The sequence below is a fragment of the Macrobrachium rosenbergii genome, chromosome 29, assembly GCF_040412425.1.
Source record: "Macrobrachium rosenbergii isolate ZJJX-2024 chromosome 29, ASM4041242v1, whole genome shotgun sequence".
Lineage (NCBI taxonomy): Eukaryota > Metazoa > Arthropoda > Malacostraca > Decapoda > Palaemonidae > Macrobrachium > Macrobrachium rosenbergii.
This window is the reverse complement of record NC_089769.1, coordinates 12,734,984-12,752,377: the sequence shown is the minus strand read 5'-3', so window position 1 is coordinate 12,752,377 and position 17,394 is coordinate 12,734,984. Positions and strand designations below refer to the sequence as shown.

Sequence of the window (17,394 nt, the reverse complement as noted above, 5' to 3'; positions counted from 1 at the left end):
CCTCTGTGATTTCAAATTTCTTTGCTTGTTTGTTTATTCTCATTTTTTATGTGTCACATTGCTGTGATCATTTCATTGGTTTGTAGGTATGATGTTCAATAATAAGAGAGAGAGAGAGAGAGAGAGAGAGAGAAAAACAATGTTGAATGCTAATTTTTTTATTGTCATTTTTCTAGTTACATTGTTGTGATCTTGTCGGTGTTTAGAAAATATTGAAGGATAGAGAGAGAGAGAGAGAGAGAGAGAGAGAGAGAGAGAGAGAGAGAGCCTCTTAGAGGACAAAGCTGTGTGAGAGTTGTTAATACCAAGGTATTTTCTAGACCTCTGTTAATCCAGTCACGTTTCCTTTAAAAGAATCTATATAATAAGTTTAATAATTAAGTGACAGCTGTTTTTCACGAGGTAGCATAACCTGCTCTCTTGTTTAGACATTTTGAATATGATAACAATGCAACGGTTGTGTAGATGATAAGGTACTTTTGAATGACGCCTCAGAGTGTTATCAGCGGAGGCTGAAATTTCACTGCAGCTGCCATAAGTCTAATTAGCTTCATGCCGATTTTGTAAGGAGTCTGTTTTGTTTCTTCTTACTTTTTTATAACTTATACCCAGTTGATTCATTGTAAAAGACCAGCCAACAGCCGTTAGTCCCATTAAAAATGTTCTGCCGTATCAAAACTGTTATTATCAGACGTGATACGAAAACCGTCCTCAGAATCCCCGTAAGGGGGTAGTGCATCAGTGTACTGTAGACATTACTTGAGGTTACTTGAGGTTCTTTGCAGCGTGCCTTCGTCCTCTAGCTGCAACCCCTTTCGTTCCTTTTACTGTACCTCCTTTCATATTCTCTTTCTAACATCTTACCCTCCACCCTCTTCTAACAATTGATTCACAGTGCAACTGCGAGGTTTTCCTCCTGTTACGCCTTTCAGACCTTTTACTGTCAATTTCCATTTCAGCGCAGAATGACGTCATAGGTCCCAGCGCTTGGCTTTTGGCCTAAATTCTTCATTCAGTTCAATTCTGAGTTCACAATTCGTGTTCATAGGGGTCTTTGTTGTTGTTTTCTCCCAAACAGGAAGCGGTTTTTGTTGTTTTCTTGCAACAGGAAACGGTTTCCAATTAGATGGCTTCATTGCCACATTCATTCTGTCGCTGTTTTAAATACTAGTGAATAAAAATATAATGTGTAAATATTAATATTTCCTTGAAGAAATTACCGTTAAATGGACATGGAATGAAGTTGAATTTAAAATTGCATTTTGTATTGTTCCAGGCTCTTGAGGTATAGTTTCTTTAAAAGCAGTTGATTCACAGGTACATAATACCAACTAAAAGTTTTCCTAGTTAAATACGAACTAAATGTGTTAAGTTGATAACCCTGTTTAATGTAAATATCTTTTAATTCTCCGGTACGTGTTGGAAGTCTAGTAATTTGTGCGTGTGTGTTTTTAAGAATCCCTCATGACGGTCACTGATTGGCCCAGTGCAGGCGTTGTTAACAATGAAAAGTCAAGTTCGAAAGCCTTGAGTATGTAAGCACGACATTTTTCCGTCTTCTCTTGGATTGTTTTAAAGTAATTTCTGAAACTCGTCACTTTGAACGTTCTTCTTTCTTCATACAGCACTATTGTGTAAAACGTGCCTGACCCAGCTATTATACAGAGTGTGTCATATTCCATTGTTATATAATGACTCGTACAGAAGCGTCAAATGTCAGAATGCATGATCGATACCAGTGCACAAGAGGGAACCTCAAATGAACAAGAGATAAATACATGTCACGCTTTTAAATCGATATCTTTGTGAATGTTTTCGTTTTAAACAGTATATATATATATATATATATATATATATATATATATATATATATATATATATATATATATATATATATATGTGTGTGTGTGTGTGTGTGTGTGTGTGTGTGTGTGTGTGTGTGTGTGTGTGTGTGTGTTTGTGAACTTTTTCCTGTTCTCTTACCAACACAGGAAATAAAAAAAAAATCTCTTAGGTGTCACGTGCAGCGTTTAGGATTCTCAAATTTTTCCTGTTACATCGGCCTCTATAAGAAGAAATGTATTAAGGAACAAATATTATTATATGAATTTTTCACAGTTTCCCTGAAGTATAACGCTTATTGAAATCCTTTCCAGTTGTTTCCTGGTTGATTAATTGGAGTATTGATATATTTGTGTTACCAGGCTAAGCCCAATGATAAAAATTAAGCTAATGAAAAAAGCATTGTCTGTTACGTCGATGATATTGGCTGTTGTAATCCCATTTTGTGGTAGTCAATCTATGGCAATCATTTATCACAATAATTCTGATATGCTACTCATAGCGAAAATCTTTTAAGGGTGAAAATAGCTTGGTTTCACTGTATCATTTGTCGGATTCCACAATAAGCTGTAGGTCCCGTTGCTGGGTAACCAGTTGGTTCTTAGCCACGTAAAATAAGTCTAATCCTTCGGGCCAGCCCTACGAGACCTGTTAATCAGCTCAGTGGTCTGGTTAAACTATGGTATTCTCAACTTATACCACGGTCTACCTAGAGTAGGCCGTGGTCCACATCACCAGACAGCAAAATCTGCCGAGCTGCGACGTGATCATGGCGCAATCCAGTGGTGCAGAGCTTTCTAGAACGAAAACAGAGCTAGTCGCAAGTCTGAAGAGGTGCTGCCTTCCCTCGAAGAAGACTGCACTCTGCAGCCACACCTGTATAACCACAGCGTTAACACACTTGCTGTTTCGGTTGATAACCTGCGTTATCATTCAAATTCAAATGGTGTTATCATGCATTTAAGCGTACGATGTAAACCCACGAGGTTTGACTAAGCACGTTTTCACGGAACAAGCTGTCCACTCGGGATAAAAAAAAAATAGGTTTAATACAAAATGAAATACATTTTCATTGGGAAATAACTGAACACAGCAGAGAAGAAATCGCACACTATCTTCTCCTACCTCTCTGATAATTATGACATTGTTCGTGTCCGGTTTTTTATTTATCGTTGTCACTTTCGTAATCTTAATCGTGATACTGGTTATTATTTTGGGTTTGTAATGATTTTCAGATTCTGAATAGCCATAAGTAATATGGTGCTTATGTTGTTTTTGTTTTCTTGCCTCCGTCACGCTGCGTATATACAACCAGTTTGAATTTCTCAGTAAATAAAAGAAGCGTATTTATAAGGTAGGACAAAGGCGCGTAGGACAGTTTCTGTCAGCCAATCAGATTCATTCGCAGTGAGGACACCCTAGTTTTCTGTAACCTGATTGGACCTTGCGGCCTCGCTTAGTGACGTCATCAATCCTGTGGGATGTCCGGTCTTCCAGACATTCCGAGTGATGAAATCTTGCCCCAGTGCGCAATTTTCTCTCTCTCTCTCTCTCTCTCTCTCTCTCTCTCTCTCTCTCTCTCTCTCTCTCTCTCTCAATTACTTTACTAATTTACTCGTAAGTGTTTAATGTTAGTTAGTTTTAGAGTACTCACATACTTCGTGAGAACTGTACCAATGTTCGTTAATGTCTTGTAACCTTCAATTCATTGAATTTTGATTTAGTTGTTATTCTTGTGAATTTATGAGGTAATCCAGACAACTGCTCCAGACATCCTCTATGCAGCTTCAATAAGTCTGCTGTCTTATCCGAGTTCAGTTTTTATAATTATTTTTTTCCTCGTTGCTGCCTTATTTGGCCAAGTTCATCAACAAGAACTGACTGGTTTTAGGATAGCAGTAATCGTTGTGTTTATAGGTTGCTCAGTTGTTTTCATTATTAATGTCATCACGGAATGGGATAGGTCTATGCCTCCACTCAGGGCGGGAGTACATGCGGGCTTGAGACAGAGGCGAGATTTGTCACTAGGCCTACAAAGTTCGAGATACATCGCTGCAATCAGTTCATTCGTGATTGATTGTTAAAATGACAAATGTATCAGTGACTGATACATTTGTCATTTGTCCTCTCTTTAGGAAAACGACTTTTGATAGTAGGAAAAATACAAGGGGATTTCCAGTGTCTTGGAAGCGTATATCACTTTCTGCCTGACTGAAGCCCACCAGCGCTGGTCTCGTTTTCCTAATAAGATTAGCCGCTCCTGACAGCTAAAGAAGCCACCTTCTCTCACAAGGTGTCGTGGGGTAATTGTTACTTTTTTTATGTTCATGGCGTTTTGTATTTGGTTTTCCAGTGTTTCTATATTTTGTTCATATTTTCTCCTGCCTTTTTTACTACTCAGTGGCTCTTCGCGCACCATTGGGACCCATCGCTAAAAAGCTGTAAATGTTAGTAATGTTGCGGGATCTTGTATGCCAGAGGAGCGGTTATCTTCAGTTACTGATGGTCAACCATTCGAGTACTGACTGGAACCTGTATTGCTAGATTTTGCGTTATTGATTTAATTTACAAGCCAGGGATGTTAACTCTACATGAAAGATTTCCTCTTTCATCCTGGTTCGTAATCTGCGTAAATACTTAAACTTTCATACCTGGCCGCGCATTCGCTGGTCGCTCTTTCGTTGACATACATTTCGTGGAGGTCCGTAGAGTTGAGTCTGCGGACTCTGAAATTGTCTTTGGGGTCCGATTGTCTTATCTCTACAAACAGGAGTACTGTGTCTGTGTTTATGTGTTAAACACACGCGCGCGCGCACACACACACACACACACACACACACACACACACACACACACACACACACACACATATATATATATATATATATATATATATATATATATATATATATAGTGTGTGTGTGTGTGTTAGTGTATACACACGTGCATAAAAACTTTGAATTTTCTACTTTACAGAAAGTTAACATATTAAAAAATAGAACTAATATACAGTGCTTGAGGATCTATGAAAATCACTTCGTTTATTATTATTATTTCCTTTTCTTACATAGTTTTGCTAAAAATCGAGCACACCAACAAGAAGTCACTTTGTCATGGATTGTAATAAGGAGTTAATTTAAAATATAGATCATAATAGTAACCTTACTTTGAACTATCAATGATAGGATGAATACTGAGATGTGAAGAAATAATTTTCTGCACAAATTCCATATTTTTTACGTAGGGGCGTGGTGGGTCGTGGTGGCAGGGGAAGGGAGGCGGCTTTACGTAATGAATTCAGGTTGTCCGGACAGTGTATTACGTCTTAGAAAAAAGACCATACCTGTCTTGGGCCTCTTCACGCAAGATGTAAACTAAAGTTGACGCAGAAACTAGCAAAACGTTTCTGATAAAATTTGTTTTTTGCGTATTTATTGTTTTCTTTCGATTCTTTCTCCCCTGCATGTTTTCCTAAAATTTTAAGAATGGTAATATCGGTTTAATTAAAGTATAGACCACAACTTTGCACTGTCAATGATATCATTAGTACTAAATGTTGGAGAAATAAGTTTATGCTTAAATTTCGTCTCTTTTGCTTTACCCAATGAATAGGGTTGTTTGTAGAGTACATTCTATCTTCACAAAAAAAAAAAAACCTTTAGCCCTCACCTGGTTTGGACCTTTTCGCGATATAAGCAAGACTAGACGCAAAAACTAGCAAAACGCCTCTGATAAAATGTTTTTTATTTTATTTTATTTTTAAAATTTTTTACCACCTCAGTTCCCCTTCATGATTCTCAAGAATTTTAAGAATTTCCCGGGATTATCTTATCTTACGTCATTGATGTTCATTTTCAGGATTAATATTCCAGAGACGCAAAATGTGATCCATGTCAGATGACGACCATCAGAGGCGGCCTTGATGAAGTTCCTCAGGAAATAGATAAACGAATAGATCAGAATGTTTCCAAGTGATCGACTTGACGAAACGTTTATTGCATTATGTGATGTCCCCTTGATGTCCCTTTCTTGTAAATGGTAATTTGTTTTTGTTTTACTAGGAATAATTATTTACGCCTTCACGAGATCTAAAGATGAAGAAGATCCTTGCACCTACCTACTACATTTGTAGGGTCTGAAATGGTTTCTGTAGGAACCTTCCCGTAGGGGGGTTAATGCCGTAATTGTACCTCATGCGGTACACTGTAGGCATTACTTCAGGTTCTTTGAAGCGTCCCTTTGGCCCCTAGCTGCAACCCATTACATTCATTTTACTGTACCTCCGTTCATATTCTCTTTCTTATATCTTTCTTTCCACCCTCTCGTATCAATTGTTTCATAGTGCAACTGCGAGGTTTTCCTCCTGTTACACCTTTCAAACCTTTTTACTGTCAGTTTCCCTTTCAGCTCTGAATGACTTCTTAGGTCCCAGCTCTTGGCCTTTGGCCTAATTCTGCCTTCCATTCCATTCCATTCCTGTAGGAACCTGTGTAAATGAACTTGGGCACGTGTGTAGGATAAGCATTGATTTGCATATGAAACTTGTATGTAAACCCTCTCTTATGTTTGGACCCTAAACATACACGCACAAGTATACAAGTTCGTGAGTGTATGTGTGTGTTGAGTGTATAATGATTTGCATTTTACCGTGAGTAGCCTGAAAACTGTGGTCGCAAATCATGCGTCATCCTTCGCCTTCCCTCTTGGTGGGTCCTGCTCCTGCTCTGCTTCTCCTACATGCAGCAAATCCTTATCCAACTCCTCACCTCTCCTATCTCGCCTATGTATCCCCTATCAGCCCCCCCCTCCTCCCCACTCCCTCCCCTGGTGGCATACCTATACCCCAAACTTCCTTTCCTCCAATCTGTTGCAAGTGGCCGGTTTGAAGGTGAAGGTCATGCTGGTGATTCAGCCAAGCGACGTCTGGATCCCCATGTCTGTATCCCCATGTATGTCCCCAGTGTCTGTATCCCCCCGTATATGTCCCCCAAGTGACTGTATCCCCGTGTACGTCCCCGTGTCTGTATTCCCCCTTGTATGCCCCCGTCTTTGTATCCCCCGTGCATGCCCCGTGTATATCCCCAGTGTCTGTATCCTCCGTGTATGTCCCCGTGCATATCTCCCCGTGTCTGTATCCCCCTTGTATGTCCCCCGTGTCTGTATCCCCCTTGTATGTCCCCCGTGTCTGTATCCCCCCGTGTCTGTATCCCCCATGTCTGTATCCCCGTATATGTCCCCCAAGTGACTGTATCCCCGTGTACGTCCCCCCGTGTCTGTATTCCCCCTTGTATGCCCCCGTCTCTGTATCCCCCGTGCATGCCCCCGTGTATGTCCCCAGCGTCTGTATCCCCCGTTTGTGTCCCCGTGTCTGTATCCCCTTGCATATCTCCCCGTGTCTGTATCCCCGTGTATGTCCCCGCGTCTATATCCCCGTGTATGTCCCCGTGTCTGTATCCCCTGTGCATGTCCCCCCGTGTCTGTATCCCCGTGTATGTCCCCTGTGTCTGTATCCTAAGTGTATGTCCCCCGTGTATGTCCCCCCGTATCTGTATCCCCGTGTGTCTGTATTTCCCGTGTATGTCCCCCGTGTCTGTGTCCCCCGTGTCTGTCCCCCGTGTCTGGGATGACGATGCTCAGGAGGAAAGTGGCAGCATCTTTCAGTGTATTTCTTTTATTTTACGTATCACTCGAGGATAGACGGGCCCGTTAACGTCTGACCTTGATTTTATGATAAAGGAGAAATGACGAACAATGGGAAATGTGGTGTCTTTCGTCGAAGGTCGGGAGTGTTTTTTAACGCGAAAGAAAGGATTAATAGTGAGGGATGTGTTTGAATTACGGTCATAACGAAACGTTGGGACATTGTTATAGAGAGAGAGAGAGAGAGAGAGAGAGAGAGAGATGCTGAAATTTCATTGCATTTTCCTTCAGATTTTCGTCGTTGATTCGGATGTAAAGGGATTAAGGTGTCCTTTCTCAGTTAATGTCTATTCATAATGTAAGTCTTCCTAATAAAGTTTAGTCTTTCAAGGAGTCACTATCACATTACGGTTGCCATTTAATCTTTTGTAAAGTAGATTGAATTTATTCATTGCATGACCGAAGTGTAGAACGCAATGTAAATAAGGATGTTGAATAAGGTTACAGAGTACCTTTTCAAGCGCCAACTTTTTTTTTTTTATATATCCCCTGAAAGTGAAAGGCTATGCAGGTCAGTCTGTGGTTTGAAGAATTCAGTAATGACACAAAAAGAACCTGGAAAAAAAACTCGTAAAAGAAAAACGAACTAGATCAAGAAGCGGTCGGAATATAGCAGAGATTCAACTGCGCAGTGAAGATGGCCTAGGCCAGTTTGGCCTGTTATGTTCAAGGTCCCCGTGAGGGCGATCCTCTGCAGTCATCTCCTGCGAAAGAGCGAGGCCCCAACCGGCTTTGGACGATGCTTCGAAACCAGTATTGGTTGCGCACAAGACCGACTCTTTGAGGCGTAGGACTGCGTCGTAAGCATTAAGATTCAGGACCCATTTAGGGGGTCCTGGTTAAGTGGGTGGGTACTGGTTATACGTAAAACATTGTTGCGTTTTGGAATAGGGTAAATTTAATTTTAATTTTTCCTCGTGTTTTGTTGTTTTGCTATCATGTCATCAATAATGAAGCCCTTTTCTTATGTGTTGTAAAATCATTTTCATGGCTGGTTATTTTTCGTGAGAAGCCAAAAGCCAAAATATGAAATTTTTATTTTTTGTTCTTAATCTGTCATTTATATTTTCATATGCAAGTAATATATAAATGCTTATTTTTATATTTTCTAAGGCTGCATAAGGAAAAAAGATTTTTTTAAACTAATTGCATTCCTTTCATTTTATTTTAAAGAATCTTCTGGGCTGAATACAGACCTGTGAACGTCAGGTGATATCGTATTGATTCGGTTTTGGGGTCCTGGTGATGGTGTTGTCTTGACTCCTTGGTGTTTTTCCAAGCATGATGAGTGACTACGTTAGACTTGTATTCAGACTTTGTATCTGAAATCCATAAAAAACTTTCCTCCTTTAGAGAGAGAGAGAAAAAAAGAGAAAATCACTACCTTTCACAATCTTCTTGGAACTATATGCATTCATTTGCAATGTTTTCTTGACGACAGACGACTCACGCCTGCCGTTCGCTAAGACTTGAGTGCATTTATCGTCTGGTCATCGTTTGATGAAATCAAGATTGTTTAAAGCGAATAGTCCATTTTTTTTAAAAATAGATTGTTTAAAGCAAATAGTCGATTTTTTTTTAATTTGACCAAAAAACTATCTTTATGAAAATGGAGATTTTTTTCTTTGTAGGCTTCAGTGCTTTCCACAGCCAGAACACTTGGGAAGGAAATTGCATTTATGTCAGTGGCGTCGCTAGGCGGTAGGGGGTCAGGGGGGGGCCCCGGTCCCCAAGGCAGATGCTTGTCTCCCCCCACTAGCCCCCCCCCCCACTGTTGAAATTCCGATTGTAGCTAAACTTAACCCTTACAGTATTTGATACATTTGCATATAGCAAGGTTGAAAATTAATTGAAAGTTATTGAGCTTTATATCATCTCAAATACAGGTTTACTAATCAATAGTACTATTATTTTCCTTAATTCACATGGCTGTATGCATTCGAGAATAGTATATTTTACTAATTACAGAACTGCTACATTAGTTTTGTGCAATGTTCTTTGGCCCCCCCAAAAAAATATCTTGGCCCCACCTAGGCCCCCTAGCTACGCCACAGATTTATGCAGCCGATTCCCTCCTCCCAGAATGAACTGAGTCCTTGAGTCGCAGCCATGATGAAATTGCATTTTTCGTCGTACACGTGGTCTTTTGTCTCTTCCGTTTTGTTCGTGTTCGTTTTCTTTATCGCGCCATGTTTGCTGTTTGAATCATTTTTCGTTTCTTTTCGATTGGTTCTTTCCTTTATTGACGGTACACTTACCTTTTTATTGTGTATGGACTTTGTCAATAGTGAAATTGTGTCCTATTCCATAGATTTTGTCAATTGTGTAATTCTATATCTTATTCCATAGATTTTGTTAATTGTGAAATTCTATATCTTATTCCATAGATTTTGTTAACTGTGAAATTCTCTTATTCCATAGATTTTATTAATTGTGACATTCTATCTTATCCCATAGGTTTAGTTAATAGTGAAATTATATCTTATTCCATAGATTTTGCTAATTGTGAAATTCTGTATCTCATTCCATAGATTTTGTTAATTGTGAAATTCTTTATCGTATTCCATAGATTTCGTTAATAGTGAAATTATATCGTATTCCATAGATTTTATTCATTGTGAAATTCTATCTTATTCCATAGATTTCGTTAATTGTGAAATTCTATCTTATTCCGTAGATTTCTTTGTGAAAGTATATCTATTCCATAGATTTTGTACGTAACCCTAACTATGGTCATAACTTTTTAACAGTGAAGATTCCACATTTGATATATACAAAACTAGAACGAAGTAGTTTCAGACGACGCCAAATGTAGTGACCTTGAAATTTTGACCACGTTCCTTTTGCCACAGATAGCTGCCATAGGGTTAGTCGGGTCTCACAGGTACCGATTTTCTGGGGTAAATTACCGAGTTTTTGCATTTTCAGGAACGGAATATTTTTCAAACTTTTGTCAATGGGAATACTCTTAGAAGTTGGTCAGTGGTGGGTGGGGTACATGTGTTCTTAAAATGCATGTTTTAATGTAAACTTTTCCTTCTTATAGTACAGAGTTCGCCTTGTACCAGTGTACATATAATTGGAATTTATATTATATATATATGTATATATATATATATATATATATATATATATATATATATATATATATATACATACATATATATATATATATATATATATATATATATATATATATATATATATATATATATATATATATATATATATATATGTATATATAGGGAAACTATAGTCATTACTACTCCTGTCTACTCCTTGTAATCACAGATCTTCAAATACGGTTAAAGGGATTTCAGTCAAACTTAAACTGAAACCATCATGCACAGTGTGCATTAAGGGTGATCGTTCGTCTGTCTGTCTTTACTGAACTTAACCTTAACCGTAACTTTTGAACTGTAAGAGATGGAGACTTTATATTTAGGAACCACACTCCACAAATGAAGATCTTTTGTCCCTTTGCCGGTTAGTCTGCTTCTTACACTTACCTTTTCATTGCAAAATCGTATTTTTGTACCATAAAAAGATCTTACCGTGGGAAAAATGATCGAAGATAGCAACCCATGCAAAAACCATAATCACTTTCAACTCTTCTTCAGTTGGAATCATAGAGAGAAGTTGGTTGTGGGTCTGTAAGGGATATGCATTACTATGACAGTACTCTCAGAATGTTTGTTGTGCCTTACCATTTTTGGCTTTGAACCAGTGAGACATTCAAGAAAGAGAATGGCATATCAGATAAGATATTCCTTTGTTCCTCTGTCTAACTGAGAACACTTGCAGTCAAATGGTTGTCTGTAACGGGCACACAGAAAGACTCTCTCTCTCTCTCTCTCTCTCTCTCTCTCTCTCTCTCTCTCTCTCTCTCTCTCTCTCTCTCTCTCAGACTTAGTGTATGCTTGAACGGGTGGATTGGCTAGAAGGATATTCCTGAACTGATGGATAAGAAGAACATTTTTCTTGGCAGGAATTAGAAGGATTTGTGTAGTGAGCAGGAATTAGAAGGATTTATGTAGTGAGCAGGAATTAGAAGTTGTGTAGTGAGTTGCCGGTGAGTGGATTTCCTTCTCTGTTAATTCATAGGAAGAAGATTAAAAACTGAATATATTGTTGTGTAAAATTGCTAGATAGACGCGTTCCCAAAATACCGTTCCTGGAAATAGTGCAGAATCTAGGACACTGCATAACGAGGCTATTGACGTGTAAAGAGTGTCTCTACAAATCCTTTCCTCTCTTCTTCTTCTTCTTCTTCTGTCGTCGTCGTCGCCGTAGTAGTAGTAGTAGTAGTAGTAGTAATCACAAATTCTTATAGCTCAAGCCAAGAAGCCATTCACTTTTGCTTGTCAGCTATGGAGAGTAGAAAGTTAAGTATATCTTAGTTTAACCAGACCACTGAGCTGATTAACAGCTCTCCTAGGGCTGGCCCGAAGGATTAGACTTATTTTACGTGGCTAAGAACCAATTGGTTACCTAGCAACGGGACCTACAGCTTATTGTGGAATCCGAACCACATTATAACGAGAAATGAATTTCTATCACCAGAAATAAATTCCTCTTATTCTTCATTGGCCGGTCGGAGATTCGAACTCGCGGCCAGCAAAGTGCTAGAATCGAATATATTTGAGAAATGGAAGGCAGGGAGAATGTAAAAGAAAAATTAGATCTCAGAACAATTATCAACAAAAACTTCGGTTATCATTAGCATCTCGAAAATAAAGGCTACAAAAAAAAAAAAAAAAGAGGCGCAAGAACATGGCCCTTGGGGATCTCATCGGATCATCAGTATTCGTAAAGTAAATTTACCCACGAGGAGAGAGGTCAACAGTTTTGCGTACGTGATCCATCTTGAAGACTCTGGTTCATTGTTTGGTTTGGGTGAGGTGTTCATACCGTTAATTTTTATTTGAGTTTCCCCTTACGGAAGGATAAGATACACGAGTACAGTTGCCTCTACCTTTGGCCACCGCGTGGGGAAGAACGTTACAGTAAATGAGAGCATAGTGGAGCAATTCCTCCGTTCATTTTCCCTTTCTTTCATCTTCCTTCCACCCTCTCCTAACAATTGATTCACAGTGCAACTCTCGAGATTTTCCTCCTGTTACGCCTTTCAAACCTTTTTACTCTCAATTTATGTTTCAGCTCTGAATGAGTTAAGTATACCTTAGTTTAACCAGACCACTGAGCTGATTAACAGCTCTCGTAGGGCTGGCCCGAAGGATTAGACTTATTTCACGTGGCTAAGAACCAACTGGTTACCTAGCAACGGGCCCTACAGCTTATTGTGGAATCCGAACCACATTATAGCGAGAAATGAATTTCTATCACCAGAAATAAATTCCTCTAATTCTTCATTGGCCGGTCGGAGAATCGAACGCGGGCCCAGCAGAGTGGTAGCCGAGTACGATAGCGACCCGCCCAATGAGGAACTTCAGCTCAGCCTAATAGGCCCCAGCGCTCGGCCTTTGGCCTAAATTCCATATTCTGTTCTAATCATAAAGGGGCAAGGAAAGTTCTTAGTTAGAAGAACTAGTGGCTGATCACGCTTACGAGAATGAATGCCACTATAATGGGTCATTGGGACGCGTGAATCCTTATAATGGTAAGCCTAATGATTCATGGCCATTTTTATTTGTTTTTCTTGCACTCTGAATTAAGAAGATATTGTCTTTTATTTTGTATATTTCCTTATTGTACTACTGGGCGTTTGGTGAAGGGTCACAGTGAGGCTCTGTGGCATACGGATCGAGCGGTTTGTGGTATTGGTTATTCCTGACATGTCGCCTATCTGCTAATGTGATTCTCAAGTGAGCTCATATGGCTTATCAGTGTAGTGTCATTGCGCTATTTCGGTTAACAGTAAATGTTGACATGAAATTGCTAATATAGTTTTTTGCAGCTGCCTGATGTGATTTTCGCTGTCTTTCTCTGTGGGGCTTATGAGCCGAGAGTCTCTCTCTCTCTCTCTCTCTCTCTCTCTCTCTCTCTCTCTCTCTCTCTCTCTCTCTCTTTACACACACACTAACACACACACACATATGTGTGCTGTATATGTATATGCATATATATATATATATATATATATATATATATATATATATATATAATATATATGTATAAAGTTATTTGATTATTTATATGCTTGTGTGCATGCACGTATGCATCTCTAACACCGGTGGCGGCCCCCCGACCGGCGCAGACATACTGCACCACTCTCCTCTGTCTGGCATGCACAGCCCTGCTTTCGTTCCATCACCTCTTGAATTTGCACCCTTTCCACAAGCGTTATCCTCCATTTTCTCATTTTTATTGCATCTACCGCATCTACCTTTGATTTGAATTCGACATTCATTATCTTCTCTCATTAAAGAGCTTAAGCTAAAATAAAATCCCTGCGTTCCAACATTCGCATGAATATTCACTCGTTCTCTCCTATGAAAATCTTATGCAGATATCGTGCCACCTTCCTAGCCCCTCCTACCTTGACTCATCTTTTCTCTTCACTATTGATTGCATGCACTCTAAAATACTTAGGAGGTTCTGGCTCCACTGTTCTTCCACCATTCAAATGCCTCTATAATTTTCCCTTATTCATTGCTTACATTTCCCCCTGAATATCTTATTCTTGTTTTCATCTGCTTTCAAATTTATCCACTTGCAAATTCTGTCGGACTCTTTTACCAGTTTTTGCAGCCTCTCTTCACTCACACAAACTGACAATATAGCATCAGAAAACATTATACAATCCACACTCCATATATGAGCCTTTTCCTTAACCCTCAGCTTTCCACCTATATTTGCTCTTTAGCTTTCTCACTTTCTACATAAATATTAAAAAGGCATCCATACGAATATTCGAAAACCTTGAGAGACTTCACACACCCTTCTCTCAGGCCAACTTTTATATGTTAGTCACTCACATCTGAATATTGTAACTTAATTTTCATTTAGAAATCAACGACATAGCTTGTATATCATTTCTGTTGTAAGCTCTCTTTAAGTACATGTGCACTGTGTACAAATTCCCCCTTTATTCTTGCTTCTCTCACAGCCGACTTATTAACAAACATTGGATTGTCCTTTCCCTTATCTGAAAGCAAACAGTTCTTCCTATATCAGCCCTCCTGTTATCTGCGTTACTGTATGTTCGTACCCAAAACCTTGCCTCACTCCCTTCCTGGTAGAATGAATAACGTCGCCCATGTTTTAGTACACACTTCTCTTTATCTCTTTCGCTTGCACGCTTCCTAGGGCAGCATTGTCACACGTAGCTCTTTGTACTACCATCAAGGTAGTACTTGTTAAATGACTTACTTTACATATTTGTTTGGAAGGAATGTTGAGCCAAATTTTCTTTATGGAAATGAAATGTGGATGGTGGATGCAGGGAAAGAAATATGTGTGAATGTCCAGATGAATTGTTTATGTAGTGGATGTAGTTTAAAAAGAATTAAAAGGCGAAGAAATTTGTTGATCTGGAGAAGTGGTGGAAAAGTTTGCTTAGGTAAAAGGGTGTACCACCGTGTTTTGAGATGTTTTAGTCATTTGGAAGGAATGGAGGACTGTAGACAGATGAAGAGAGTGCACAGTTTTGAGGTGTTATGAGGCAGGAGGATAAGAACACCTGATTGACGCTGTTTAACGGGATTGGGTAACTGCTGATGAGGCTTTGTAGTTGAATTAAGTGGCTGATGTTGTGGAAGTATTTTGTGTTGGAAGTATATCCACAGTTCTGCAAGTGACAATGACTATGTTTTTTGTTGTTTGGCCACCCCAGGATGCTTTCGGATGTGTCAACTCGCCATTATCAGCTAGGTAGCCCTGTATCCTAGTCTATTGAGGGTCAAGGAATCTTATACTTGTGGCATTTGACATTCCTTAGAGGTTTCGCTTGTGAGGTCTTACAGGGTCCAAGATTAGATTGGATGACCAACAGTTTACACACACACACACACACACACACACACACACACACACACCCAACACAAATGCATATATAATGCAAGAGTGGGAGTTAGTATAAGCAGTGTTGTGTCTTTCCGGATTTTTTTATATATTTATGGACTGAAAGATGCAAGAAGTCGGAGAAGAGCAGTAGAGATGAGTGCAAAATTGTAGGATAAGAAAACGGTTCGTTCCTGGAGGGTTAGATGGCTGATGTTTGCAGATGACAGATTGCTGATTGGGGATAGTGGAGACAGACTGTCGACCCTAGTGAAAGAATTGGGAAAATGTTTACAAGAGGAGAAAGTTGAAAGTAAATGTGAGCAATTGGAAACAAGAAAGGTTGGGCAATTTGTGTTAATATGGAGAGTGGAAGAATGGAAGTAGCCGTTTGTGTAAATATTAGTGAGTAAATATACTGGATGAAATTCGAATGAGAGGTAAGTTACAGAAAATGGAAGTCAAGGAAGGCAGCAGTGTGTATACAAAAGATGGAGAAGCTTAGAGTTTCTACGAAAACCAAGATGGGAATATATAAAGGATCATAGAGCCAGCTTTAGTTTATGGAAGTGGATTGTGGGTGTTAAATATGACTGGAAGAAATCAGGTGGAAATTGTAAAGCTGAATTGTTTGCTTAGTATATATGGCATTAAAAGGGTGAGAAATGAAGTGATACAAAGAATTACTAAACAGTTAGTGTATGTAAAATGATTTGTAAGAATGCTTTTAGATGGTTTGGCCATGTGGAAAGAATGGAAGATGATAGGTTAATAAAAGTGTATTATTGGGAAACATGGTCGATATTAAAAATGTAATAGAATGGATGATCATCATCAGCTTGTAGTGTATGCAATACAGTATATCCTGAATAGCTCAGTGTGTGTGCAGGTGGGCTGAATGGCTCAGCTGATGAGCCTGCTGTGACAGTGATTCTTTTCTTATTAAGGGCAAGGGGTAGTGTTGAATATTATATATATATATATATATATATATATATATATATATATATATATATATATATATATATATATAATATATATATATATATATATATATATATATATATATATATATATATATATATATATATATATAGTATTCAAAACAATCTCTTGGTCCCTGACAGGAGGTGACTTCTGATACAAGATAAGACAGCAGTCAGTGCCAGATTCATTACACACACACACATATATATATATATATGTATGTATAGTGTGTGTGTGTGAGAGATGCGTGTACGCTTTCAGTCAATAAACCAGTGTTGGCTAGTTTTCTTCCGACAAGTGACTTAAATTATTGATTTAAAATTAGAAGTATATTTTAAAAGTACGAATGTCGTAGCAAACGCTTCAGTTTTATTTGAACAGTTGATTTTTATCATAATTTTGTTCATATACACACATATATATATATATATATATATATATATATATATATATATATATATATATATATATATATATATATATATATATATATATACACATACACACATATAAATATATATTTTATTTGTTTTCAACATGTGCGAAATTTACACATACATACATACATGCCTACATACATGTATTCATAAACGTGTCAGTCTTCCCATGTAAGATTCACCACACGCCCTTCTATAATTTTCCTAGGTAAATTACTGTTGTGTAGAAAGGGTGTATGTAGCAATATAACCTTTTATTGTCATCTTAGATTTTGTAAGTATTGTCTCAGAATAGATTTCACCTTTCTCTGTCGGTTAGTTCTGGATTTTAAATTGCCCTTTTTTGTACATACTTTTCACGTTGAACAACATTCTTAGAGGCACGATTATGCAAACAACGACAAGTGTACTGTAGTTAATTCCCTGCGTGTCAGCGTATGACGACGTTCTGACGTAATGGTGAGCT

At 38.5% G+C, this 17,394-nt stretch overlaps 2 protein-coding genes across 4 annotated transcripts in view; one reads left to right on the top strand and one right to left on the bottom strand.

Moving 5' to 3' along the window:
* LOC136854599 (ankyrin repeat and protein kinase domain-containing protein 1-like) overlaps positions 1-17,394 on the top strand; it is a 66,649-nt gene that overhangs the window by 8,545 nt on the left and 40,710 nt on the right. The window contains exon 1 of one of the 3 annotated variants that reach the window (XM_067131051.1): positions 8,238-8,389. The exons of the other annotated variants lie outside the window; for them this stretch is intronic. The gene's annotated coding sequence lies outside the window, so the exon portion shown is untranslated. Of the gene's footprint in view, positions 1-8,237; positions 8,390-17,394 lie in introns of those variants that run through there. 3 annotated transcript variants of the gene reach the window in all.
* On the bottom strand, positions 6,738-7,307 carry LOC136854354 (uncharacterized). Its single transcript, XM_067130653.1, has one exon. It carries the CDS (start codon positions 7,305-7,307, stop codon positions 6,738-6,740), a length of 570 nt encoding a protein of 189 aa, XP_066986754.1.

Excerpts from the sequence above, each read along its gene's own strand:
- LOC136854354 (XM_067130653.1), bottom strand. The coding sequence starts at position 7,307 with ATGCACAGGGGATACAGACACGGGGACATACACGGGGATATAGACGCG.